The sequence below is a fragment of the Catharus ustulatus genome, chromosome 3 (assembly GCF_009819885.2).
Source record: "Catharus ustulatus isolate bCatUst1 chromosome 3, bCatUst1.pri.v2, whole genome shotgun sequence".
In the NCBI taxonomy this organism is placed as follows: Eukaryota; Metazoa; Chordata; class Aves; order Passeriformes; family Turdidae; genus Catharus; species Catharus ustulatus.
This window is the reverse complement of record NC_046223.1, coordinates 22,845,271-22,870,751: the sequence shown is the minus strand read 5'-3', so window position 1 is coordinate 22,870,751 and position 25,481 is coordinate 22,845,271. Positions and strand designations below refer to the sequence as shown.

The window sequence follows — 25,481 nt, the reverse complement described above, 5'->3', positions numbered from 1 at the left end:
TTGTTTTGCATAGGATGAATGAGAAGGTAGCTTGAAAGTAGACATAGAACTTTAAGCAATCAAATAATGCAGGATAGTTTCCTCTTTACTGTAGAGGAGGAGGAAGAACAAATTGGTATTGGGTGGCTGAGTTTGTGTCAAGAATAAATACTTTGGATGCTCCAAAGAAAGTGAAACAATAATAGTGCACTTGCCATTTGAAAACATTAACCTGTTGTGACTCTTGCTTAAAACTTGACCAACTATGGGAACAAAATATTCAATCTTAAAAACTGCTTTTTACATATAAGTGCATTCTTTGGAGGTCATGATACATGTATTAAAATACTTTTGGAAAATTTTATTTCAGGTAAATGAACTGGCTGAAAGTCGAACTGAACTACAAGTCAAGCTGAATAATACTGAGCAGATGCTTGCCAAATTACAGGAAGAAAGAAATAAACTTGCTGAAGAAATGCAATGTGTTCAAGAACATTCAGAAAAGAACAAAGTAAATTATTCTATCTGCATTATTTCTGTGTTCAAAGCCAGATGTTCAAGTACAGTATCTGTGTAGAGGCTGGTCAAATGTGTCTGTGATAATGTACAGTATTAGAGGTTATTGCTTCCAAATTTCAAAGAATCCAATGTTGTCTTTTGAGATAAAATGATTACTTAATTTTCTCCCTCTTCCTTCCATCCAAACCATGTTTTCTTGGCATAAAGGCTGGTTATCTAGACATTTTTCAGTGTTGAAGAATTCTCTACTATAGGCTTTCAATCATCAGATTGAGGAGGTCAGATAAAAACCACAACATTTCTCAAAGCTACTTTCAATGTTTCAATGGTGCTAATTGAATTCAGGATATAGTAAAGGAAGAAACAGTTTTGGAGCCTTTGTTTTTAATTGCATTTAATTCTTAGAGGCTGTTTTATAATCTAGGCAACTTTAGGTCTTTTTTGTGAACAATATAATGTCTTTAAACCAGTGTCGTGTCTGACCTACTAACTTTATTTATGAAATTCTATAACCAGGGGCTTGTTTCTTTTGTGGCATTGAGGATTTTGAGTGGGATGGGAAAAGAACAGGTATTTTTGCAGCTTTCAGAAATCCTAAATGGAAATACAGACCCTCTGTCCCAAAAGTAGTTTAAAAAGTGGATGAAAATCCTTAGAAGTTTTGTCATCTGAAAGAGGGTGAGGAAGTGACCCTTAACCTCTCAAGTCACTCTGAGGGAACAACATTTGGAGAGGTTAAACTTCGATTTTGGTAGTGCTGCTTGATTTAACACTGTTGGCAAACTTGCACTTGTTTTCTTTTAAGAGAACCTTCCTTTGCCTCCTGTCCTACCTTTTGATACTTCTGATTACAGTATGTTTAGCCACTGTTAAATATCTTTTTCTTACCAAATTCAAAGATGCTTCAGATTTAAATGAGTTAAATGGGTCAACTCTTTCTCCATTGAGGTAATTCCAGATACCAGACAATGTATTATTACTATTTACAGATTCAGCTGCATCTAACAACTTCAGAAAAAAATGAACTGGTCAGGAGTTTGGAGATGGTTCAGAATCAACTACAAGAAAAAGAAAATGAAATGAAAAGAGAAATATCAGATTATAAAGACAGACTACTTCAAGCAGAGAAAGCGCATCAGGATGCTCTGACAGAAGCAAACCAAAAGGTAAATCAGAAAATAGGAAGAGTAGTGCTGGGAGTTTTTCATTCAGTTCTATGAATTTTACAAAATTTTACTGATCCTATTGCAAAAGAATTTATCTTTGCTAACAATATTTCCGGAATCTACATATGTTTACCTTTGAACTCAGTAAGTATTTTCATAACTTTTTTTCTATATCACATGCTCTAAAAAATGAATTTATCTCAACTCAGTAAACATTTAATCTATATAAAAATTCACTGGGACTATAACCTTGAAAAGAGGAAAGCAACAGTATGTTTAATCCAGGAAATGGTTGTTTTGGTAGGAAGGGGGAAGAAAGTTTAACCAGTTCAGGATATAAGGACAAATTTGTTGGAAATAAATTTGTCGGATGTGCTATATGTGAAGAGCTGTCAGCTTTTCTGCAGAAATGTCTGTGAACTAGAGGTCATTAGAACACAGGCAAATAACTTACTATAATTGTTTAATAGTTTTCATTCTTATTAATATAAAGTAGATGTAAGAGTAAGTTATAGTAAAATATAAACTTTAATTCTTCTTACACTTGGACTTCTTAGAGGCAAGATGGTAGTATTCAAAATATATACTTGAGAAAAATTGCCCTCTCACTTTTAAACTCCTCAAAACATAATTATTAAATTTGCTGTGGAATTCCTGTGGGTTTATGATATGCTGTTAAATTCATCTTGAGAATACAACTCTGTGTCCTTTTTGGTATTACAGTAATTAAGCACATTTTCTTTCTGTAGAATGAAGTGGAAATTGAGGCCTGTCATGAGAAGATTAGTTCACTGGAGCACTTTATCAGCTCACAAAGATTGGAAATTGAGCATTTGAAGTCAAATAAAGAGCAGCTAAATAATTCCCTTAAAGAAGCTAACCAAGCCTTAGGAGAACTCCTAAAAACTAAGGTAAGAGAAGCCCCCAAGTATGTCCAATTCCATGAGATTCCAGACACTGTGTAGTAAAATAAACGTAGGATTGGGAACCAGTGCTCCAGAACTTTGACTTGACTTTGGTACAGCCTTTGTTTCTCTAGAGGACATAGAGTCAGGAGAAAACATTGTTACTATTGATATAAATTAGAAAAATTCTACTCTGTGTGCCATGACTTAGATCGCCTAGAATTGGTTTCTGTGACCCTAAACACAGCAGTGTATTGACTATCGTGAACATTGCAGCTGAGCTAAAACGTGGTTAGAATTCACTCAAAGAGACTGCAGTGCCTCTATTTTCTGTTTGTGAATTACTTTGGTAGTAAAATGTATTATGCTCTATTCCTAAGCATTAGTCTGGATAGATTGCTCTTGATTCAGCTTTTTGAGTTCCATTTTATATAGAATTCTCATTACAGCTATTAACTAGTGTAATTCTCTGACATAATTGTGCTCAGGGATGCTGGAATATGAGCTCCACATATGGTAAGCTACTGATAACTGGGAACAGTTGTTCATGGCCTTGGTTTGCTCTTTAGTAGCACAGGTGAAGTTTCACTGGCTATATACTGAACTTCTGTACCAATAATCCTACCCCTGCGTTTTTCTTGTTGTATGGGTGGTTTTGTGTTTTTTATTTTGGTACTGCTTCAGTCTGATTTCTGGCTCCAACTCTATACTCCCACTTCAGGAATTGTGTCTCTCTAAATGCACACTTGAAGAAACGGTGATTTTGGTTAATAAGAGCAGTCCAAGGAAAAAGTCCTGTGGGATGTGTGCCAGAAAACAGTACCCATGGTGGTGTCAATGTAGCAAAAACTCCTAGCTGTGCCCTGTGTGTGGTATTTGCACACACGTTGGTATCAGACCAATGGGATGATAAAAGGTTCATGTTGGACACTGTGGAAATTTTTTTTTGCTGTAGGAAACAGTGTAAAGCATTGGAAGGGGCTGCCCAGGCAAGTGGAGTCACCACCCCTGAACTCAAGGTGGCCCTTAATGCCATGGATTAGTTGGTATGGTGGTGTTTGGTCAAAGGTCGGTCTCAATGATCTTGGAGGTCTTTTCCAACATCAGTGATTCTATTACTCCATTTGATATTATAATGTTTAAAAGGAGGAATTATGTTTCTGGTGAAATAACTAAATTTCTTATTTTTTAGGCTGATAATAGTAACATTATAATTCAGCTGAGGAAGGCAAATGAATATGCCCACAGTAAAGTGCAGATGTGGATGAAATCCTGTAAGCAGCTGGAACAGGAAAAGGAAGTGTTGCAGAAACAACTAGCTGAACATGATGAGCTGCTAAAGAAGGAAAATCTGACTATGGCAAAGCATAATAAAGAAGGTAACTGAATCTAGATTGTCTTAATGCTATCTTAGTGGTGCATTAATATGTAAAACTTGCTTGTTCCCTAAAATGTCCATTTGCATATGCAGCTCTAGTAGAGAGCATGATTCTTAATTAAGATAAAAAATTACAAGTGCAAATGTCAAACACTTTCAAAATCTAGTTAGTCTCTTTTTCTCTTAAAGTTGTTTCTCAGAAGCATCACCAAGTTCTGAATAAATATACTAGATGTTACATTTTTGGTGTTAAAAGTGACTTAAGGAAGGGGTGTTTTTCTTATTAAGTAAGTTGTGTGCAAGTTTTCATCATTTTCCCACAAGCTTTTCCCTCTGATTCTCATGCTTTGTTCCTATTTTAGCTCACCTCATGAGATGCACGTGTATTGTAAGTGATACTTAAAGCAAGTTAAGGGCACAAATGAAGTATTCAGAAATTACAAAATGAGAGGGAAAATGTTTCCCCATGCACTGGCCAAGGATTCTTTTTATAATTTGCATATTTGTTCTCTATTTAACAGGGGCATTATTATGTCTATCATATTACTGAATTTGTTTTCCAGTCATGTTTTTATAGTTGCACTGTTACAGAACGTGTAAAAGATGTGTGACCATAAATTCTTACATATGTATCTTTTATTATGTCAGTTATATGAATAATCATCTTTTTCTTTTAAAGATGCTGATGATAATGCTACTACAGAAGAAATTAAGTTAAAATTGGAAGAATTGCAGGAATCTACAGAAGTGAAGACCAGAGAAGCAAATGAGAACTTGGAGAAATACTGCTCTCTAATTGTTAAATATCATAAGCTAGAGGAAGCAAATGAGATGCTGAAAACACAAGTCAGTTTGTTGAGTACTCAGCTGAAACAGCAAGCGAGTGATGCTGTCAGCACTCCTTTGCTGAATTCAGAGACGTCATTAACACAGAAGAGCAAACACTCTGCCAAAGACAGAAGGTCAGATGAAGATACCACTAAACTTTCAAGTAAAAGGCAGAGATGTGAAGACAGCAGGAAAGGCAATGGAGAACCAAGATCTCCTGCTCCAGAGACTTCATTGAAAAAGAAAAGGAAGTGTGATATCTCTCAAAATCTGCAGGGTCGGGTCAACACTGACTGTGAGCTGGATGGGCTTCCAGAAATAGTGCAAAAAGGTACTTGTGTCTTGTAAAGGCAAACATTCTCTGAGCACGGCAGGTGTGCTTTTCTCTTTTGTTAAATGGCTTTTACTCTGGGTTGGTGACTATGCAAACACTTTTGGTGACGGTGATGGAAGGTGAAAAGAGTCAATGAGAGATGTGGCCAAATTAGCTTTTGTGGGGCACTGGTATTAGACCAGAACCATTAGCAGAACACATTTCTGTTAGATTAGTAACTCCCATTCTGCTAAGAGTTAAATGGTTGTGGCAGTCTCCTGTGCTCTCATCACCTCACTCACAGGTATAGTGTGCAGTGAGGCAGCTGGGGAGCAGAAACTGGGGTGGAGTGGTGTCTGGAATGAAGCCCAGGTGTGTTCCCTAAGTGTTTGCTTATTTGTGTGCTTTTACTTCTTTCCATACCAGTAATTAACAGCTTGTTAATTTGACTAAAATTCCCCGAGTTGAAAGTGACTTGCCCACAGCAGTAAGACATTAATATCTTCATGAGAGCTCACTTTCCATCTGCTATGAATGCCATGGAATTAGGCAGCCTGGTATTCTGTATAAGCGTTCACTGCAGCGGAGGGTAACTGAGAAGACTGGAAAATCAGGGCTTGAAAAATATCTTGTAAGTTCAACTACCTATTAAATTGCCCTTTATAATTAATGTAATTGCCATTGTTAAAGGACAAACCATAGGGATACTGAATAGCCTCAACTTTGATGGTCACTCCCACATGTCAGGATTCTAAAGCTAACCATGATTTACATTTCACTTTCTTACCAGTATTACTATATCTTCTAAAAATAGCCCTGAGGACATATGTACCAATTCATGTTTGACTTTTAGGCTGGATAGAGAAATAAGTCTATAAGAAATAGTTCTACACAGAGAAAAGTATTAACAATCAACAGCATCATGTCACAGTATTATGAATTAACCAGTATTGGTTTGCAGTTTGAAACTACCCTCCACAATACTCCATAATGTACCTATAAAGAAAAAGACCAAATACTTGTTAGATTTCTTTTTTTCCCTGTAGAATTGCTCTTGTACTTCAATGGTTGTTCTGTGATATCCAAGTTTTGCATTTGAATTTTAGAATATGCAAGATCTATACAGCAATTTTTGTTCCATTTTCTCCAACGGAATGGATTATTTATTTCAATCAGCTATTTTACTCCTATTGTGAGAAAAGAACTCCATTTGAGGAAATGTGATTGCTTTAGCTGATTTTTTTTATAGAAGCTGTTTATTTTTCAGGGTTTGCTGATATCCCCAGTGGCAAGGTCAGCCCTTACATTTTACGTAGAACAACGCTGCACCTCAGATCCAGTCCCCATCTGACTTCCTCAAGTGAGAAAAGGCCTTTGCCTACACAGGACACACAGAAGTGCAGACCAGACCATCTTGGTGAGCGCTGCTGTTTGACACCTGGTGGCAGCAAACCACAAAAGGTAACTTGGAAAAATTTAATTTGGGTATGAAAGTCATGGGGAAGACTTAATGCATTCACTGAATATATTCATCTTTCCAAGTAAATTTGAGGACATATCATTCTTTGTTCCTCAACAATAGAGTGGAGAGAAGATCATAAACACTGAATGACTGAAACACGACAAAAGTCTTGACCATAGTAACAATATGAAAATAGTTCATGTGCTGTTATTTGTGAGCTCAGAGGACCAACCAGTGACAAAATGTAAATTCAATTTCTTGTAATGGATATTAAAGAGCAGATACTGTGGCTTCTTAGGTTGCAGAGAAAGTAAGTACCAAAAAGACTAACCTCTGGGAGTTTGACCTGGAAGTTTTCTGCAAACAGCTTTTCTTGGAATTTATAGAATAACTACAGATATTTGAGAGGCTATCAAACATGTAAATAAGGAACATTTAGATGATAAAGAATGGGTTGTGTTGGAAGGGACATTAAAGATCAGCTAATTCCAACCTCCCTGCCAGACAGTTTCCACTAGACCAGTTTGCTCGTGCTTACTAGACTTTGTTATCAAAGCAAATAAATACTACAGTTATGTCTTGAAAGTGGATTGTTATTTAAAAAAGGCTGGTAACTGAAGTTTACATTAACTTTGTGTTTTCAGTAATAGACACATTGCAGAATGTTTCACAGTACATCAGAGCAACGTGTTCTTTCTAAGGTGATGCAAATTCTTTGCAGATTATACAAAATCATTCCAACTTTAGGACAGAAATAAGCCTTTTGTTGTCCAAAATCACCTCCAAAGTTTGTAACTGTTATCTCAAGTTGAGGAGTAAGAGAATAGTTATTGATAGCTCTTTGTATGAGGGCTACCCAGAAATATGTCAGCAGATAAAAATCCTTCCAATTTGTCAGGTTACACGTAAGTATTCTCTTGACAATCAGCAGAATCTTGCACATAGCTTTTTTGGGTTTTTTTCTTTTTTTAAGAATCCATTTAATTTGTATTAGCACATAAAATGTGTAGGCAGGATACCAAAAGTAAGTAAAGGCAAATGCCACATAGTTTAGTGGATGTATAGCTTTTGAGGCCAGAAAACACCATTGGGAAGACAAATCCGATCAGACCCATAATTTTTTGGAGCTACAGAAATAGGAAATTGGTGTTTTGCAGTGGGAGTGAATCCACTGAATTTGTGTATGTTGTTTCAAGGGATAATTATCCCACTTGCCAAGAGTTGCTGCTTCTTACAGACATTGCCTGGAGGTCTGTGTTTTATTACTGTTTCATTAAGTGATGCCAATAAATTTTATTTATATTCCTTTATGCCTGTTTCCCTATAACTTGAGAAACAAACAGTGTTGCTTGTAAAGAATCTGAGTGGTGCAAAAAAGAAAGGAAACCTCGTTCACAAAGTTGTATAGTAATCACCTGCCACCATGGTGTAAGCTTGTTGTAGACTCTTGCTGATCGTAGTCAGGGTTATATTGCAAATAACAATTAATCAGTAATAATATTTTCTAGTGTAACTGGTGGAGGGATTTCCCAAACACTCCTTTGTCTAAACTTGTATTGTCTAGGTCCAAGGACAGGCTACTCCTCACCTTCAACTGGATGGCAGTAATTAAGATTTCAGTGTTGGTTTTGTTGCCCCCAAGTGTAAATATGCAAGTCATCAGTTCTAGGAATTTGTGCCCTTCTCTCTTGTACGCTGCTGAATATGTGTGTTTGCTTTATTTCAAGATGACATACATTCTGGAGGAATTGGTCATATTGTTTCATCATTTGTTGAAACCATTAAAAAGTGTTGTTTCATGCTTTATATTAATATAGTAAATGGTGTGTCTTGTTTTAAAAGTAAAATAAACCTTGTTTCCTTCTCTTTGACAGGTACTTGTATCAACTTTATTTCAAATACCAAGTTTCAAACTGTTGCAAATTTCTCAAGGTGTTTAAAAAGTGCCTGTCATGTTCATATGCAAATTTATTCACTTTTCTATGTGAATTTAATGTAGGATTTAAATTGAGTGCTTTGACTGCAAATTGGTCAAAATGTGAAAGCAGTGGATTCTGCCCAGATGTCAGCAAAAAAAGTGACATCCGTGCTTTATGTTTGCAGAATATATACAGACAAAATTAAATGCAGTTCTTGGTACAGACTACCAGGTACTTCAGTAAACAGCTTAAGAGTACTGTCTGTTCCTTGTGTAGCTTTCTTCTGCTCCTGGAAAACAGCTTGCCAGCAGTGTAGCAGATATTTCATCTCATACCACAACAAGGCAAGAGTCATCAAGCCTCACTGTGTTGTGTATTCAGAGTGATAAGTGCCTTAAAAGTGTTTTTCTGCTTTCAATATGTCTATTGCAAATTCTCAATATTTAGTCTTTTGCAGCAAGTCTTTCGACCCAAGGCAGAAAGCTAATATGGTTTTCCATTACCAGTAAACAAGGATGTTTTTGTTTGTGTTACAGGAAAATGATGAGCAGCAGTCCCAAGCTTTTCCACCAATGAATTCTACGTCAAGGTCACCACTTTGCCTGCATAAACAATCCCCAAAACCTCTCTCTGATAACACCAGAGAGAGTCGTACGATGCACAAAGCAAAAAATTCCCTAAATGAACCAGGATTATCTGAGCAAGATGAGCAAAAAGAAAACTGTAAGGTGCAGTAAATCTGACTTAGTCACTACTCAGAATAACTGGTGATCAAAACCAGTTTGTAAAATAAATATCAGAACTACGTAGAGGGCGCCTTTTTCTCTAGTGAATAACAATATATGGCTTTTGCAGAGCTTTTGTGAATATTTACAAATACCAGTAGTCACTCAAACTTGTGAAATAATAGTGAACAGATATAATTGATCTTTTTACAGATTCACAGGATCCATTAGGTTGGGAAAGACCTTTGAGGTCATTGAGTCCAACCTATGACCTAACATCACTTTGTCAACCAGACCATGGTACTGAGTGCCACATCCAGTCTTTATTCTTAAACACCTTCAGGAATGAATGGTGATTCTACTATCCCTCTGGGCAGCCCCTTCCAATGCCCAATCACTCTTTTTGTGAATAACTTCTTCCTCATGTCCAGCCTAAACCTCCCCTGGTGCAACTTGAGTCTGTGTCCTCTTGTCCTATTGCTGGTTAACTGAGAAGAGACCAACCCCCACCTGGCTACAGTTTCCTTTTAGATGTAATTGTAGAATTTTCTGTAAATACTTCTTTATAAATCTGTTAAAAAATTAAACCAGAGAAAAAGTGGCCACCTGTTGCCATGTAGTTAATTGTTGTCATTTTTATTGTGTACCAACCGTTGATCTACAAATAGAAAATAGACTCAAGTATCTAAAAATACTAGTTTCCAGGAAAAATATGGCAAACACTATTGCATGATTCAAAATAAAGCAATAACTTACTTTACAAGTGCAAGACAAAAATAAAGAACTAGCTAGAAAGTGCAGCCAGTGCAGGTGTCTTGGTATGCCTTCTTCCTGATGGAATATTGCTGCGCAGACAGGGGTGAGAGAGGATTCAGACAAAACCAAAGAGGACTGTCTGTTTCCCTGAAATGAAGCATCTTACAATGTATTTTCCTAGCTGAAGGTTGAATGTTGATCTTCACATCTGCCCAATGGCCTCACCCAGTACTGGGGTGAACACTTTGCACCAGGCCAGAAAGGCCCCTGTAACAAGAGATTTGTTCTTGTTCTACCAGCAATGGCTGTCTGCTGCTCCTCTGACAATGCTTAATCTCCAATCTGTCTCTGTGAAAATCATTGAAGACCTGTGCCTGGGAAATGTGTTGGGAAATGGTCAGATGTCAATAAATAACTGTATGGAATGCCCTAGGTTACCTCCCTTTTCATTCAAATAGCATTTAAGATTCTGGTATCATCAGTACAAGAGAAATAACTCTACCCAGTTCATGACAGTGCACTTGAGTTTAGGATGATTCATTACAAAAATTCTCACCCTAGCTTGTGCATCTCAGAGATCTGACTGGGCTTCCTTAGCAGCACAGACCAACTTCACACTATAGAAAAGGGTGACATCAACCACATCAGTCATTATCCAACTGAACAAAAATTACTTTCTGATGGTTCCTCGTATATTCACCTGCCCTGGCTCGATATTGGGGAAATCAAGCTCCTGAACATGAGCAGTAGTGCCCTAAAGCTCCAAGATGCACAGCAGAGAGGCATTTTCACATTGTTATTGCTATGACAGAAAGCTGTTGTTTCTTCTTTCAACGAAAGTGTGTAATAATGTTTTCTACTCCTTGAAAAAGATTCCTTAAAATAAGAGACAATACTTCTGTTTCAAGTTGAACTTTCAAAGTATAATGATACTATCTACTTCAAGCTTAGTTTTACCCTCAAAACAGTGGTTTTCTCTTTTTGCATGTACATATGTCCATTATTCTGCCTTTCTTACAGTATTGTCTATTAGAATGCAGTCAGTTTAGGAGAAAAATTATCTACTCATCAGTCTAATAAAAAAATCTTTAAAGAGGTTCAACATTTGTATCAAATGTGTAACAGAGTCAGGAAAATGAAAATATTTTTCATTGTTCAAAAAATCTTGCCATACAAACTATCCTTCAGTAAATAGATATACCCATGCTTTGGGTCAGAGTAGTACATCTTGTGGCTTTTTCTCAAAGATCTCAAGTTGTTTGTTAACTCAGGTAATTAAAGCAATCTTTGTGGCACTATGCCTGAAGACGTCTTCCAGAAAGACTGAAAGGTGTCCACCCTAAAGGATGCATTTTATTGCCTCATCTTATGTCAGGATACTGTCAAAGTTCATAAAAGCTAAATTATTTCAGACCAAGTTTTGTATATTGAAATAATTTAGGGATCATCTGTGGAATTACACCAATTTAAAAAAATTAAAATGTCTCGAGATAGAAGCATGGATATGAAGAACCCTTGGAAGCTGATAATAGAAAAAACCCAAACAAAACTGGTGTATTTTATTTATCCAAATCATTGTTTTTCTATTTTAATCTGATGCCTTGAAAAGTGTCCCACTTGGAAAAGAGTGTGGAAAAAACATCTATCTTTAGAAAGCTGTCTAATCTTAACCAGACAAAATTGAACTATGGTATAAAGAAAGAAATTACTATCATCAGAAAACATTGAGACTTTAGTTGTTACATATTTTCCTACTTGGCTGCATTTGTATTTTATAAGCCCTTAGAGTTCATTAAGTGTGAAATGTTTGCATTTTGAAAGGTTACAGTGTCTGGGGTTTTTTAGCAACTAGTATGTATCAGAGTACTGGATAATCTTAGTTTTTGATGTAGGTTAAGATTTTAAAGAGGTCTTAGATTAATGCCTAAATCTATTGAAAGTAGGGTTTAATATTCTACATTCCATTGCAACCTGATGAGACTTCAGGTCTCAATCCACATAGGAAAGTTCTATCAAGAACATAACTTCCAACCTATCTGTATATCAAACATGCAGAGCAAAAAAATCAGAGTGCCTCATCAGGATTCCTGGTAGGATTGCATAGGATGTGGTTTGTCATCTCTAATGAATGAAGGGACACTTGTATGTGGCTTTCTATTCTGACTGTGAAAGTCCCTGTAAAAATGTCTTTGGTCCTCTGCTATCGTTCTTAGCATGCTAACCTGGCTGTTGCCATAGTGATGCTGTGTTACATCACAGGAACATGCATTAGCTGCATTTCTTCTTCACTTTCCTGTTTACCCAAGGTTTACATTATAATTGGTGTAAAATCTAGTTTACTGTCCCAAGAGGTTTTGCATGCTTCCTGAAATGCCCAGAGCTGTACATTAAAAGCATATTGCAGGAATGCTGCCATCCTTCTGGCATGTTCCCCCACAGCTGATGGAAGAGTCTGGGTGGTTTGTGATATTCAGCTCTTTCTTCAGACTTTGAACTATTCTTCTCATTTTTACCTAGAAATGAAAGAAAAACATAAAGGAAATTTGTTTGTTGGCTGCTCTTCCTGGATTCTTATTATTAGGGGCCAATGATTGAACTGATCTCTCAGGTGTCAGAATTTTAAATGTTCCCAAATTTAAAATGTTTAAAATTAGTCCTGTCCTGACTTGTGGAGCCTACTTGGCTGCAGGGGTGATCACAAGTTCTCTGCACTGCCCTGCAGTTCCACCCTTAGGGACAGTGCTGCCATTTCTACATTTGTTGGCTCACCTGGGACCACTTGGAAGAGTCTGCCCATCCAGTGGCAGCCAGTGGAAGGGAGAGATGGAGCTCTCACTATCCAGCTAATTTTGTTGGTGATACACTTTCAAGCAGAAAGAAAAATACCAGGGGGCACAGTAAGCAATCCACATGTGCCTGGTCTCAGAATTGTGTATTGGACAACAAAGCAAATAGTGCTCTAAAACCTTGAAGGTGATGACAGAGAAAAGTGCAACACACACCTAATGGGGAACTTCTCTGTACAACAGAGAAACAAATTCATGACAAACAAATTCCCTCTACACAGGGTAACGTTACTGAGCAATGTAAACACTAGGAAAAAACAAAACCAGTGCCACTGCATGGCCCAGGTGCTGGAGAACACTTCAGATTTGTCCCAGAACTAGTTACAGGTGCTGTGTCCTTGCTGTTGAGATTTCATCTCTCTAACCCTCAAAATGATTCCATCTCCCTCTGCTTTGGCTAGCTGATCCTAAATAGCCACAAATTACAAAAGGCTGCCAGTAATTTTCTGCAGAAAAAACGATTGAAAACAGCTGTTTGAACTTAAGGATGTTGACAACTGGATGCAAGGTGGATTGTGGGTGAAAGCAGACTGCAAATGCAGTATTCAAAGGCAATGTTGTGGATTAATTTGATATATGGAGTAGTCTACATATAGTTCCAGGGATAGGAGATAGAATATGATCTCTGTAAATATATATATATAAAATAAATATTAGATATATATAATAGATATTATATATTTGTGTGTGTACATGTTCTCTGAAATACTTATATGCACACCCAAGCACTTACTTCAGTGTAGAGTTCAGAAACTCTATGGAACATAGAAAAACAGGATGTAGCTATAAAACAGCTAAATCTGTTTGGCTTTTTGCATGGTTTTATTCCTGGAAGCTTTTTTAACAGCAGACAAATCATGATCTCTATTGACAATACAGCTGTTGAAATACTTCAGTGAAAGGTCTGATGGGTGCATAGAAAAATCAGCAGCTCTTTGTATTTTGCTTTTCTGCTACTGTGCTTCATAAATTAAACAGATGGAAGCTTAGTGAGAATCTGCTCTGTGCTGGATACAGAGGTTCCTTTATTTCAGGGCTTCTTTATTTAAGGGGCCTGCTGAGTACCACATAAAATACAGTGTAAATACATTTGATCTTGTGAAGGAAAATTGACTTCTTCATGAAGACTGTGTATCCACATCTGACTACTGATTTTTTCTTTTAGAGGCAAAATGGGAAGTTGGAAGTTATTAATTGTGGTTGGGGAGTGCTTCAATTATTTTTTTTTCAGTATAGAGAAAGGGAAGTGTTCTGTATTCTTTTGACCTCAAGTTGAAAAATACTCTGTTTTAGGCACTGTTATTGATATTTAAGCTTATGTGTGGTTCTAGGCACTGCCTGGCACTGAGGGATCAAAGATTTTAGTTCTTCTGAGGGGAGGATAGTTTGGATTAACCTAATTTTGGACTAACATAATCATCTTCAATTCTGATCATGGAGACTAAAAGTAGTAATGGAGAAGACTGATACTTCATCCTATGGGATTTTTTTTTTCTCTTCAATTTCTTGTGAGCAATTACAGAGGAAAGAATTATTTTGTGAGTTCCAGATCTTCTACTTGCTTAACTGCTTGTCTAACTTGGTTAGCTGATCTTTTACTTCTCTTTTTATCTAAGTGTTTGGTATCTGGCTCCTGATATTATCTTCAGGCCAGCAAATCTACTGTTGAGACTGGCAGTGTATGAAAGTAATACATTAAAGTATTAGTTTATATCCAAGAATTTAAATAAAAATCTCCCAGGAGGTGCACATCCCCTTACACTCAAAGTATGAGTGGGAAGGGTATCAAATGGTTTGTTCAGGTGTCTCCATCCTCATTGCTGACTTCTTTGACAAAGCAGCACTCTTGTGTTGAAAGCATCATTTTTATGTGCTTAAAATGACATGTTAAAAAATGTAAGGTCAGTGAATCAGCTGCAGGGAAGACAGTATAGCCTTGAATGCTCTGCCAGAGCTTCCAAAATGTAGCTGAGATTATGGGTTGAGTTCCCATGGTGTTCAGCTACAGCTTAGAAGTAAAAAAAGGAAAAACTAAAGTCTTGTCTTTGCTCTAAAGCTGATGCTTTGCAAAAACACACAGTCAACCTAACCTGTTGTAGAATTGGTGCTGGAATAGCCATATTCCATACTCAGATAACTGGGAAAGGTGTGTTTTAACTGCTCTGATGAGTTTTAACATAGGAGATCAAGTGTTAATTCTTCCCCATTTGTTTCTTATCCAATAACTCTTCATCAGCAGAGGAAAGTGGGGGATTTTACAGTCATTTTAAAGGCAATTCTCCTGGGCTCAGCCACCACAGTTGCTATTTCTGCATTGCTGTCTAGGGTACATTGAAAAAAATGTTGATGGGAATGTAAGTGATTGCTGGCTTGCTGTAGCAGGCAGGAGGATTCCACAAATTCGCATCATCCTTGTGGTACACTGGAGACACTTCTATAAATTCAGTAATGCAGCTATGATTATTCTTCTCCTCGCCTCCCAATTAACCAGTACTGCACATATTGTTCCCTGTCAAATATCTTATTTTGTCAGATGCCAGAGAGCAGTGTTGTTCTCTTTTCAAATTGCTGGTTTGATTTCTGGCAGTACTTGATTGCTTTAAAATGTACTTTCTGCATCCATTTTCCTCAATACTTAATTAACTGGAGAAAACTACTGAAATGAGGTTTCAGTTAAGTAGGTGTTTCACTTCTGTCCCCACTACCTCATTCATTTATTTCCTCTAGCTCACTCAGGTCTCAGAGACCTGTCTTCCATTTGTAAGGAATTTTGCAGTCTAGATTATCTATCTTTTAGCTAAATTCTCCTGGAAAATCCCATTCTGGAAGATGCAGTTCCCATCTACATTAAATACCAGAAAAGGTTGGAAACAAGCACCTCTTTTCCAGGTCACAGCTGTTGCAGCATGAGCAGTACTTGAGCATCATCTGTGGTACTTCTGTGCCTATGCAGGGTGTCTTAGGCACCTACAGTGCAGGTAACTGCTAGAAAGCACTTGGCTCTTTATCCATCTTCTTTTGGTGGAGCATGTTCTATGGGAATTGCCTGCCTACAGTAAGCTCCCATGGAGTAGTGCTCCATGGAACACACAGCATAAAATAGCAGCAAATTAATCATTTCTGTGTTAGAATAATGTGGATGACTGCTACATCCTGGCTTGGGACTGAATGTTAGCCCACGGTTATGTCTACCATGTAATCATAGGTAGGTGTACTCATAGGTTCCTCATAGATAAGACACCAGCTTGAACATCCAGAATTCATTGGAGCAAAACAAGTGCTTTTTCTAATTATGTTTTGACCCCATGTGTTTCTCTATTTCAGCCTTACAAAGAGCCAAGACCACTGGAATTAAAAAAAACATCAGTGATCCAGTATAATCAGACTGGGAGGAGGGAAAATGGCGATGAAATATGTGGTCAGCAGTCTGGATTGCAAGTAGTTAGTAAGCAAGCAAACAGTTCACCTATCTTGGAAAGTACAAGAGTAGGTTCTGAATGGCAGATGATTGCAGAATGCACTGAGAGCACCTGACCAGTGTGGTTTGATTTGCTAAGACTGAGAAAATTATTAGTATCACTGTCAGAATGAATCAAGGGGAAAATAAATTGCAGTTTAATCAATTAGTATTCCTAGAGCACCCTCACTGAACTTTACTTTATTAAGAGATGACAATCATGATGGCCTCTTTGGTCTGTGGAGGAAGACCTGTGTGTATTCATGGCATGGAATGGAGTCTGGAAGCTGTCACACAGAAAGGCAAAAAACTGGGTAGACTCTGAGTAGCTTACCAGGAAAATTTTATAACTCTAGTTCAATTTGAAGGTCATTATAACAAGCATTCAGCCTTGACTACATTAATAGAAATGTGGTTGTTCTGTTGAAACATGTTAAAGATAATGGACATTCTTCATGAGCTGGAAACAGAAAATGTCCAGTGCTTCAAAAGAAGTAATTTTGTAACTCAGAATATTTTTGTGTTTGGAAAATATGAAACAAACTCCTTGTGATAGGGATCCAGTGGATTTCTCTATGCACATGCTTTTTCAAACTGAATGATGGGATTTGCAGCCTTCAGCATTTTTTTCTTTTGAGAAGTTTATGCCCTTAATGTCTTATGATAGACATTAAGAAATACCCAAGAAAGTGAAAATAACAACTTTAAAATCTCTTCCATGACTCTAAAGAAATTTTCACAAAAATTTCTGAACAAATATAAAAGTTATTCAAACCTATCTGCAAGGCTGGTCTTTGTAAATATTAAAAGGTAGTTTTACATCTTCTGTATTCTGTTTTGCTACCTTGACTGCTAAAGTGAACATTAAAAAGGAAAATTCCAGTACAGCAGCCAAGGCTATGGAGGGCTGGGAAGTGTGAAAGTTTGTGGCCAGACCTGCACAGTGCTGAACTAACAGATTGGATCTCGTGAATAACTAGGTGAGTGAGTGTGTTTTACCTATGAGAGTTTTCTCTTCTAACCTCATTTTAAAGCTTGGTGACCTATAACTAAATCATGGTCTGGGTTAGGCTTGGTTTCAGCGGCCAAAGCAACCAATGCAGGTGTGAAGAATCTACCCTACACGTGTCCTCTGGTAGTGAGGTGGTTCATGTTTGCATGGTACTTGTCCAGTTTTCCAGTTGCCTTCATGTTTGGAAACTCTGGTTTATATAGGCAGCCTGAAGAAAAGGGTGTTTGCCCCTGCAGGAACACCACTGAATGAGCACCTGAAATGGGATGAGCTCTGCTATATAAATGGCCAGAGAAGGCAGTGAAATTAGTACATCCAGTTGAAACTTCAGAAGAAATTTAAGAACTTGAAATTAAACTATTCATGCTGGAATTTCTAAAATTTTGCCAAGATAGAATATTCCTGCTATAGGTCACATGGGTAAAAGAACTTGTTTCACATGACATTTCCTCTTCTGCCTGTGATGGGGCCACTGGGTCAGTACTGGTTTGGAAGAAAGTTTCCACATACCAGATCACTGACATTTTCTGTTGTGAGAAGAATAAACTTGGGTCCTGTGCTCATCTCAGAGCAGTCATTTTCATTTTTACTGGTTTACTTTTAAAACTTTCCCATGTGCAGTGTCTAATTATGGTCCATTACAAAATGCTGTATTTAAATGGTAACAGTGCACAGGGCTGAAAGGGACTGTTGGCAAGTTGCTTATTCACTTTGATGATTAAGCTGCTAATTATTGCATTAGCATCCCAAACCACAGTCGTTTGTGATGTGTCTCCTCCTTAGGCAATCCCATGAGGCAGGATGGGCTAAGTAGAAAGGGTATGGCACTCTGAGAAGGGAAATGGCCAAGAACGTGTAGGAGATAGTGCCAGGGATTAAGCAGAGATTGCTTTCTCCTGTGTCTGCTTCAGTGTGATGCAAGATAGCGCTGAGGTGTGGTATACCAAGAAGAGGGCTTTTTCCCCTTACAAATGTAAACATTTCTAAGGGAATAAACCTTTTCACTAATGGTCGTGAAAGACCCTATGACACTTTCTGCCAAATCTTATCACTGAGGCTGTACTTGCACAGTAATCAGAGGAAATTATTTTATTTGGTTGAATAAAGTGGCTTTTCAGCTTCCACACCACTGTGATGTTCAGTTGCCTGTGCTGTTCTATGTACCTGTCCTGAAATGTTTGGTAACACTGCAGGGTGCCATTTATCAGATGTCTTCCATCTTCCCCTCACCTGAGATAAAACTTTTGGTGTCATTACACTGTATATTTTTGAAAATGAACACTTTATGATCCTCCTAAAAGCAAAGGCATAAAACAAGTATAAGATATTACTTTGTGTCTTTAGAAGCTTTTGGTTTTATAAGATAAAATTCCCAGAAACAAGTTACTTGGAACAGTTTGCTCATTGGAAGACTGATGGGCACTGGATCCCTCACCCCTGCAGGTGCTGTGTTACTTTCCTATCAATTTCCTGGAATGATGCACTTACAGACCCATTTCAGTGGCTATTTCAAGCCCAGAAGATATGTTTTCTACTTCCCTGGATTATAAGAGCTACCCTTTTACTTGTACCTTTTAGCAAGAAGCAGCATTTTTTTCTTTTTAAGGAAATATTTTTTATGGAATTGATAGCTTCTCAAAATGTATGTGAGTATGGATCAGGTTCTGCAGCAGATATGTCATCCTTGCACTTCTAAAGGTATAAAACTGTCTGATGGTGGATTTGAGCAAGTGGCTAGAGAAAAAAAAAACAATTTTTACAAGCTTTCTTGAGTGGAGACCATTTTGTTACTCCAGAAAATGGGGGAACCTGTTTCATCTGTGAAAATTTGTTGGAAAATCTCTTCAGTTTCTTATTTGTGTGGTAGGAAAAAAAAATTGTTGTACTCAATCATAAAAGAACGTTTGAATATCCAGAGCTGGCCAGGTGAAAAGAGCCCTCAACTGAAGACTTCTAAGCAGACTATTGAATGCAGTCTGCAGAGGGAGTGAAGCAGTGTGAACAGCAGAAATAAATTTTGCTGGAAGGGCTGGTGCATGCTTTCTCCTGGGCATGCTGTTTGAAATTGCATGTTCTAAAACAAAAAAAATATTATCTGTTTCCTAATTGAATTAAGCAACTAATTGCCTTCTTCTTTCCCTCAGTCCCCATGTAGTATCCCATTGAATGTGTGACCATTTCCCTGGAAAAGCAATGGTGCTACTCTCTTTCTCAAAGCTGGAGAAGAGCTGTAGGTACTAGAGCAGTGAATTCCCAAGTAAGTGCTGAGGATTGCTTGGAGTGCTATGTGGACAAACATAAGAGGTGGGTCAGGCAACACATTTGGGTGGGTTTAAGCACCCCCATGATGTTTAACAGACAGTAGATCAACGTGGAGGTTGTTTCAGGGAACAGATCTCAGACACTGTGCTGGAGCAAATGCCAGCAGGAACTTGGAGATGGGAGTGTTGCTTTTGGAGAGCAAGTACACAGAAGAGCAGAGCCCAGAGAAAGAAGTACCCAAATAAAAATTTGGCAGGCATCCAGTGTGGGTTAAAAAAAAAAAAAGACATTGCAAAGACCTTGACATGTGTTTCCATCTTCTTATTTTGTCTGTCTGACCAGAAAGCAGTGATAGGAAATAAAAAAAAATTGGTTTGAAGACTACAAAATAAAAGAGAAAAATGTATTTTTATAGGACAGAAGTCCTCTCACTATGAAATTCATTTCCATCCACTGACCAAGTCACTTTTAAAAGCCACAAAGTGATTCAGCTTCCATTACTTTTTTTGTGGGAACTGTGCCTGGTCTAATAAATGTCACTGCTCACAAGCTTCTTGTGGTGTAAGTTATGCTTACACTTCTTAACCTTTCCAAAGAATACTTCTTGCTCCTGTGTGTGCTGTGTTCTTCTATTATACAGAGATAGTTTGGTTCTTTTTTCTTTCATTGATGCATGGCTAAACATGCAAATATGTGATTAACAATAATCTTTACGTCAGTTCTCGGCCAATTTTATTCCTCTTTTCTGATTTTCTTCAAAATATTTTGTCAATATTTTTGAAGAGGAAGACACCAGGCTTAAGCTTAACTCAGGTGCAGAACAATGTGTTCCTAGATATCAAACATGTTGCAGGGGGACATAGCAGAAATCTGCTACTGCTTACAAACTCATCCTTCTGGAAGCAATCATGTACCTTCAGTTTCCTCTTAAAGTTTCTCAGCTCTATCTCTAAGGCAACAGTTGACCTTACAAATATGCTCAGCATCCTCTAGTCAGATGTAAAATACATATCCTCTCAAATTGAGGTGCTGCTGCTGATCTTTTTCCCACAAAACCGACTTAAATTTCACTATTTTCAACTCAGATCATTCCCTAAACACTTTTTCCAGCTACTGCCTGTCAGTCCAGCAACTAAACAGTTACCAAAACACCACCTCTCCCTTAATTGTAGCACTTTGAAAGACAAAATAACATTCTGCATTCTAATTATTTTATAATTCCTTTAATTGTTGTTTATTCAATGTGCAAATCATGTGTGCATCTCCCACATGCCTAGTGTTGAAGGAAGTATTCTAAATAGTTACAAATTTGCAGAAACAAATAAGCTAAGGTAGCTTGTTTAAAAGCCCCACTCTGACAGTTTCTCAGAAATGCTCCCACCTGAGCCTGCTGCAGCAATATGAGCTCTAATAGAATGCTGTCTCCAAGTCCTTGACCATGAAACCTTTGGATCATCAGACCCAATGAAATGTCTTTTTGTGCAGAGGCCTTTAAAGTAAGGTCTAAAGGGGAACTCAAGCATCAAAACCCTCTCAAGGCCAGAATTAGCACGCTCAGTCCCTGTGGGACATGGGAGAAGCACAGGATGAAAAAGCCCCATGCCCCAAGCCCTGTGCACTGGGCAGGGCCCCTCCAATTAGCAGCTGGTAGGGAATGCAAGGAAGGCTGTGAATGAACTTCGGTACCCTCTGTGGAGCCCACAGTTCTGCAGCAGGCCCTTGGGAATGTGTTTTTGTCTCTCTTTTCCCCTTTGATTCAGAGTTTGTAAAGAAGAAGGAGTTTGTATTAACAGTTATTGGGAAGCAGAGAAACTTAGTGCCTTTTAAATCAGCGCTGCAGCCTCAGTTTGCAGTGCTCATGTCCCCAGTTTTGCTCCTACAGTCTAACCTAGAGGAATTAGCTCAAGAGCCCAATTGAGCCATCTGCTCATGAGGCATTGGATTTAGGTCTTTTCAGCCTTTGGAGTCTGCCTTCCCCCTTTCATGGGCAAATTCTTCAACCAAACTGGGATAACAGCTAAGACAATGGCAGTGCCACCAACAACACTTTCTCTATGAATGACTTTTCAAAGGAATTAAATGTCTTCTTTCCAGTTTTTTTGAAGTTCAATTATAAACTCTGCTCTCAGGAGAGTGGACCAAACCCTGAATTAGCACAGGCAAATGTGCTTTTGCTCATCCTAGATGAGGTGCCAGACTTGGAGACAGGAGAGACAGGACTGTGGCTGTATATTTTTGCCTGGCATTTATTGTTTCTCCACAGGCCTCTTCCCTCTCAGGGTGGCAGATGTCCAGACAAGCATTTTGAGGTGTATGATTCTCAGCAGGCACCACCTGGGCAGCCTTAATGTTGGACTTAGAATTTTACATTTTGCTCTGACGACCAAACTCCTAAATTCAAGCTATTAAATTGCAGTCTTCTTCCTGCATCTAGTCACAGCCTCCAAGCCTATTTTGCTGGTCTACTCCAGAAAATAGCAGTCACAGCAAAAAAGTGCAGCAGCAAATGTTCTTTGGGAACAGGTTTTATGTAATTAAAGTAATTCCACATACTAACTACAGTATCTGTCTTTTAGAAACATTATCAGAGCAATACACAAAAACGTACAGAAAAATCTCTCTTTACCAGCCCTCCATAGAAAACACCCTTACTGCTGCTTTACTAAGGGGAATTTCTCCTTGCTTTTTATTAAAATTGCGTAGTAGTCGATCTGCCATAAATTGTTGCTCAGCATTGATGTACAACATTTCTACTGGAGGTGACAGAGTATTTAATATTAGATATTTTTTGCTCACCTCATCAAGGTTATGCCTCTTACTTTTAATGTGCATTTGAAATAAATCTTCTAATGCCCTTTAAAAAAAAAAAAAAGGAACATCAGTGAAAAAAACCTCAACTCTTCAAGGTCCATATACTTTCAAAATGAAAAATGACTACTCAACCTGTTTTTCAGATCACTTCAAATATATCTCAACCTTCCACTTTTGCTCCATCCCCTCCCCATCTGCGTGTAAATGGATTTAAAAACTAAAATCTTAAACATTTTAAGGCTGTTGGATATTCTCATTTCAAGTGCATGCTGTCTGGCAGGAACTATATTAAGAAAATACTTTCATTTACATAATTCTAATTTCTTCTACTTTTATTAAAAATATAGGAATACTGGTGCTTGCCATCACAATGTAGTAGACCCCCTCTGTGTTTTGCTGGGACTTAAGTCTGTCTTGCATCTGGCAAGTTCTGTCTCGCCACACTGACTGAGTGAAATTGCTGGGGGTGCTGGAGTGCTGGGCAGTACTGCAAGCAACCTCTAGCTTCATTTACAGCTCTTGTTCCTTTGTCCAATATATGGTGCTACTCAAAGAGGGCTTTGGAACTGCCTTTAGCCAGCACTTTTTAGACTGAAGGTCATTTGCATGATCTCTTTGTCCTTGGGTCTCCTTTTCAGTAACTTCTTAGGGAAATACTGAAGTTTGGACTTTTGTGCTCATAGTTTGCTTAATAGGTGTACTAGGGAAAGGGAGATGTCCTCAGAAAGTTCTCTCAATAACTTTTTTTGAGCCATGATCAGCTATGAGCAAAAGATGTGTGAATTGGTGAAAATCAAGATCTGACCAGGGAAGTAAGGTCTCCAGGTTCTGCAATCATAATTAAATCTAACCCAATGGTTGCATTTTCAGCAATGAGCTGGAGGGCTCAGCAGACCTGGTTTGGTTTTATATTGTATATTAGAATTGAGAGGGCATTCATGATTTTATCTCTGGAATACTGGCCTAAATAAATGGAAACTTTAAAATGTGTCTATAATATTAATCTTGCAGGGTAGCTAAGGCCACTAGTTGTGTCTCTTTCCTAGTTAGACATAAAAAATATATATATATATGAAAGGATATTATTGATCACTTTTCTTCTGCAGAGCAAGTAAGCTCTGTTATCAGAGATGAGCCAAGAACACAATGGATGCTTTTTCACATATTTTCAATAGACTTTATTTTTGAGGGAGAAGTATCTAAACTACCTCCCTCTGGTGCCAGCAGAATAATCCTCTCACCCTGCAGGCCTGAGCAGGGACACAAACACACAGACCCTTAACTTTCTTTTACTGTGTGTATGGGCTGGCCCCATACTTTGTGACCTTTTCAATGTAAATGAATAGGTGTCTTTCAAATATGCTAGTCTTCCTCCCACTATATCCAGAAAATTCACTTCTAATTTGGACCTTATGTTTGTCTGAAAACTAAAATAACCTAGAAGGAAGGAGGGGAACTCTTAGTTTTAACTGATTAGTCAGAAAACAAACTAATGACTTGTGTCAATGGACACTTTTTTTTTTAAAGGGCTTAAATATTCTAACTCAAATCCTCTAAATTGAAAGAGAAATACCTCGGTGTCAGGTTGAGCTGGATTGATTTTGAGGGGTCGGCACCTTTCTATCATCAAAGCACTTAAAATCTTAAACACTGAGGTAAAATCCTCTATCAAAGGAGGAGTTTCTTCCAGTTAAGATGCAGGCAAGAAATTAGCAAAGGGGCACCCAGTTTTGTCACTTTTAGCAGTGCTATAAAGAGCTCTGTGGTTTATCACAGCTGCATTTAGACACCAGCATCATGAGGTGTGTTTGGCTCTATCCTTTATGTGTGGATCATTAACTTGAGACTGCACACGTCCTAAAGAAAGCAATCATTGCATTTATTCATTTTGCTTTGATAGGAGGGAGGAAGAACTTTCAACACAGATTCTTGCTCTGATAAACTTTGCTAGGTAAGACTCCATGGGTTGCTAGCTCAAGTTTGGCTGGGAACTGGAATGAGACAGTTGTAACAATAATATCAATCACCATCCTGTATAAAGGAATGAGCTTGAGAACAGGGTTAGTGAATATGATATTTCCATGTTTCTACTAGAAGCCAGTGGGAAATATGAGGCTGGTTGAGCGTATTTTCTGGTCAGCTACTCAATTTAGATCATGACTCCCATACAGTCCAGTCACAAAAACATTCATCCAATTAAACTGAGTCAGAGTTACACTTTGCTGTCATTAAAGCCACCAATTCTTTACACTGATTTGTCAGAATTTTGTTCCTCAAAGGAATAAATATTAAAGGCAAAACACTTACTCTTTTTGGTAACAACTTCTAATCAAAATATCATTTGTAAGATCCTGGAGAAAACAAAGGTACTCTTCTTCTCTATAAAAACACACAAACATGGAGTACAAATAAGGTTTGTAATACCAACTGAAGAGGCAGTAGTTTTAGAGTAATTAAACAAAAGTGCTTAATCTATTTACTAGTCTGCATTTTTTACTAATCAGCTTATAAGTTTTAAAATGACTAATTTTGACAATTCTGTTGATCATCTCCCAAAATATTCTAATCCATTAATTTCATTAATCTAAAAGATCTATGTCTTTTGTGAATAATCAGTTAAAAATTGTTCCAGTGAACAAAGTGTAGGGTACCAGAAGATAATTTTAACATTGTTTATTTATTAATTAGTTCTAACATATTTAGCTTGCCTACAGTAAGGGGGATGGCATGACCCAGAAAAGCTCTTCCAACTTTCTGATCCCACTTTCCCAAGCAAGTAGCTGAATCCTTTATTCCCAACAGAATCCTTCTGCTCATGCATATAGCCACTGGTAATAGGCTCTTGTGTCATATTTTCAATTTTCCGCTAGATTCCTACTTTAATATTTTGATATGAAACTTAGCAATACTTAAAAGGGAACAAACATTTGACTTACAGTTCTTCAAGTTGTAATCCTGGAGAAAGTGACATAACAGAATCATGACTCCACAATTCATGGTTCTGCCACAAAAATGAAATGGAGAAAACAGTAAATTATTTTTTAAATTGTCTTTGTATTATCATTATTTATTTCCATTCAGAGTACCAGGGAAATAATCTGATTCCACAACATATCAAAACCACAACTGTATCACATTCCAGT

At 37.7% G+C, this 25,481-nt stretch overlaps 2 protein-coding genes across 2 annotated transcripts in view; one reads left to right on the top strand and one right to left on the bottom strand.

Annotated features, from left to right (window-relative positions):
- The window catches only part of CENPF (centromere protein F), a 33,489-nt gene extending 23,769 nt beyond the window's left edge, over positions 1-9,720 (top strand). The window contains exons 14-20 of the mRNA XM_033056045.1: positions 350-490; positions 1,488-1,664; positions 2,414-2,575; positions 3,762-3,948; positions 4,627-5,106; positions 6,356-6,549; positions 9,006-9,720. Of these exons, the coding sequence (XP_032911936.1) occupies positions 350-490; positions 1,488-1,664; positions 2,414-2,575; positions 3,762-3,948; positions 4,627-5,106; positions 6,356-6,549; positions 9,006-9,206 (1,542 nt within the window). The 3' untranslated portion in view covers positions 9,207-9,720. The remainder of the gene's footprint in view (positions 1-349; positions 491-1,487; positions 1,665-2,413; positions 2,576-3,761; positions 3,949-4,626; positions 5,107-6,355; positions 6,550-9,005) is intronic.
- Positions 9,721-9,808: 88 nt separating this feature from the next.
- The window catches only part of LOC116994385 (spermatogenesis-associated protein 7 homolog), a 44,483-nt gene continuing 28,810 nt past the window's right edge, over positions 9,809-25,481 (bottom strand). The window contains exons 8-11 of the mRNA XM_033056046.2: positions 25,275-25,339; positions 24,646-24,717; positions 22,324-22,381; positions 9,809-12,463 (exon numbers count right to left, since the gene is read on the bottom strand). Coding sequence (XP_032911937.1) covers positions 12,338-12,463; positions 22,324-22,381; positions 24,646-24,717; positions 25,275-25,339 — 321 coding nt within the window. The 3' untranslated portion in view covers positions 9,809-12,337. The remainder of the gene's footprint in view (positions 12,464-22,323; positions 22,382-24,645; positions 24,718-25,274; positions 25,340-25,481) is intronic.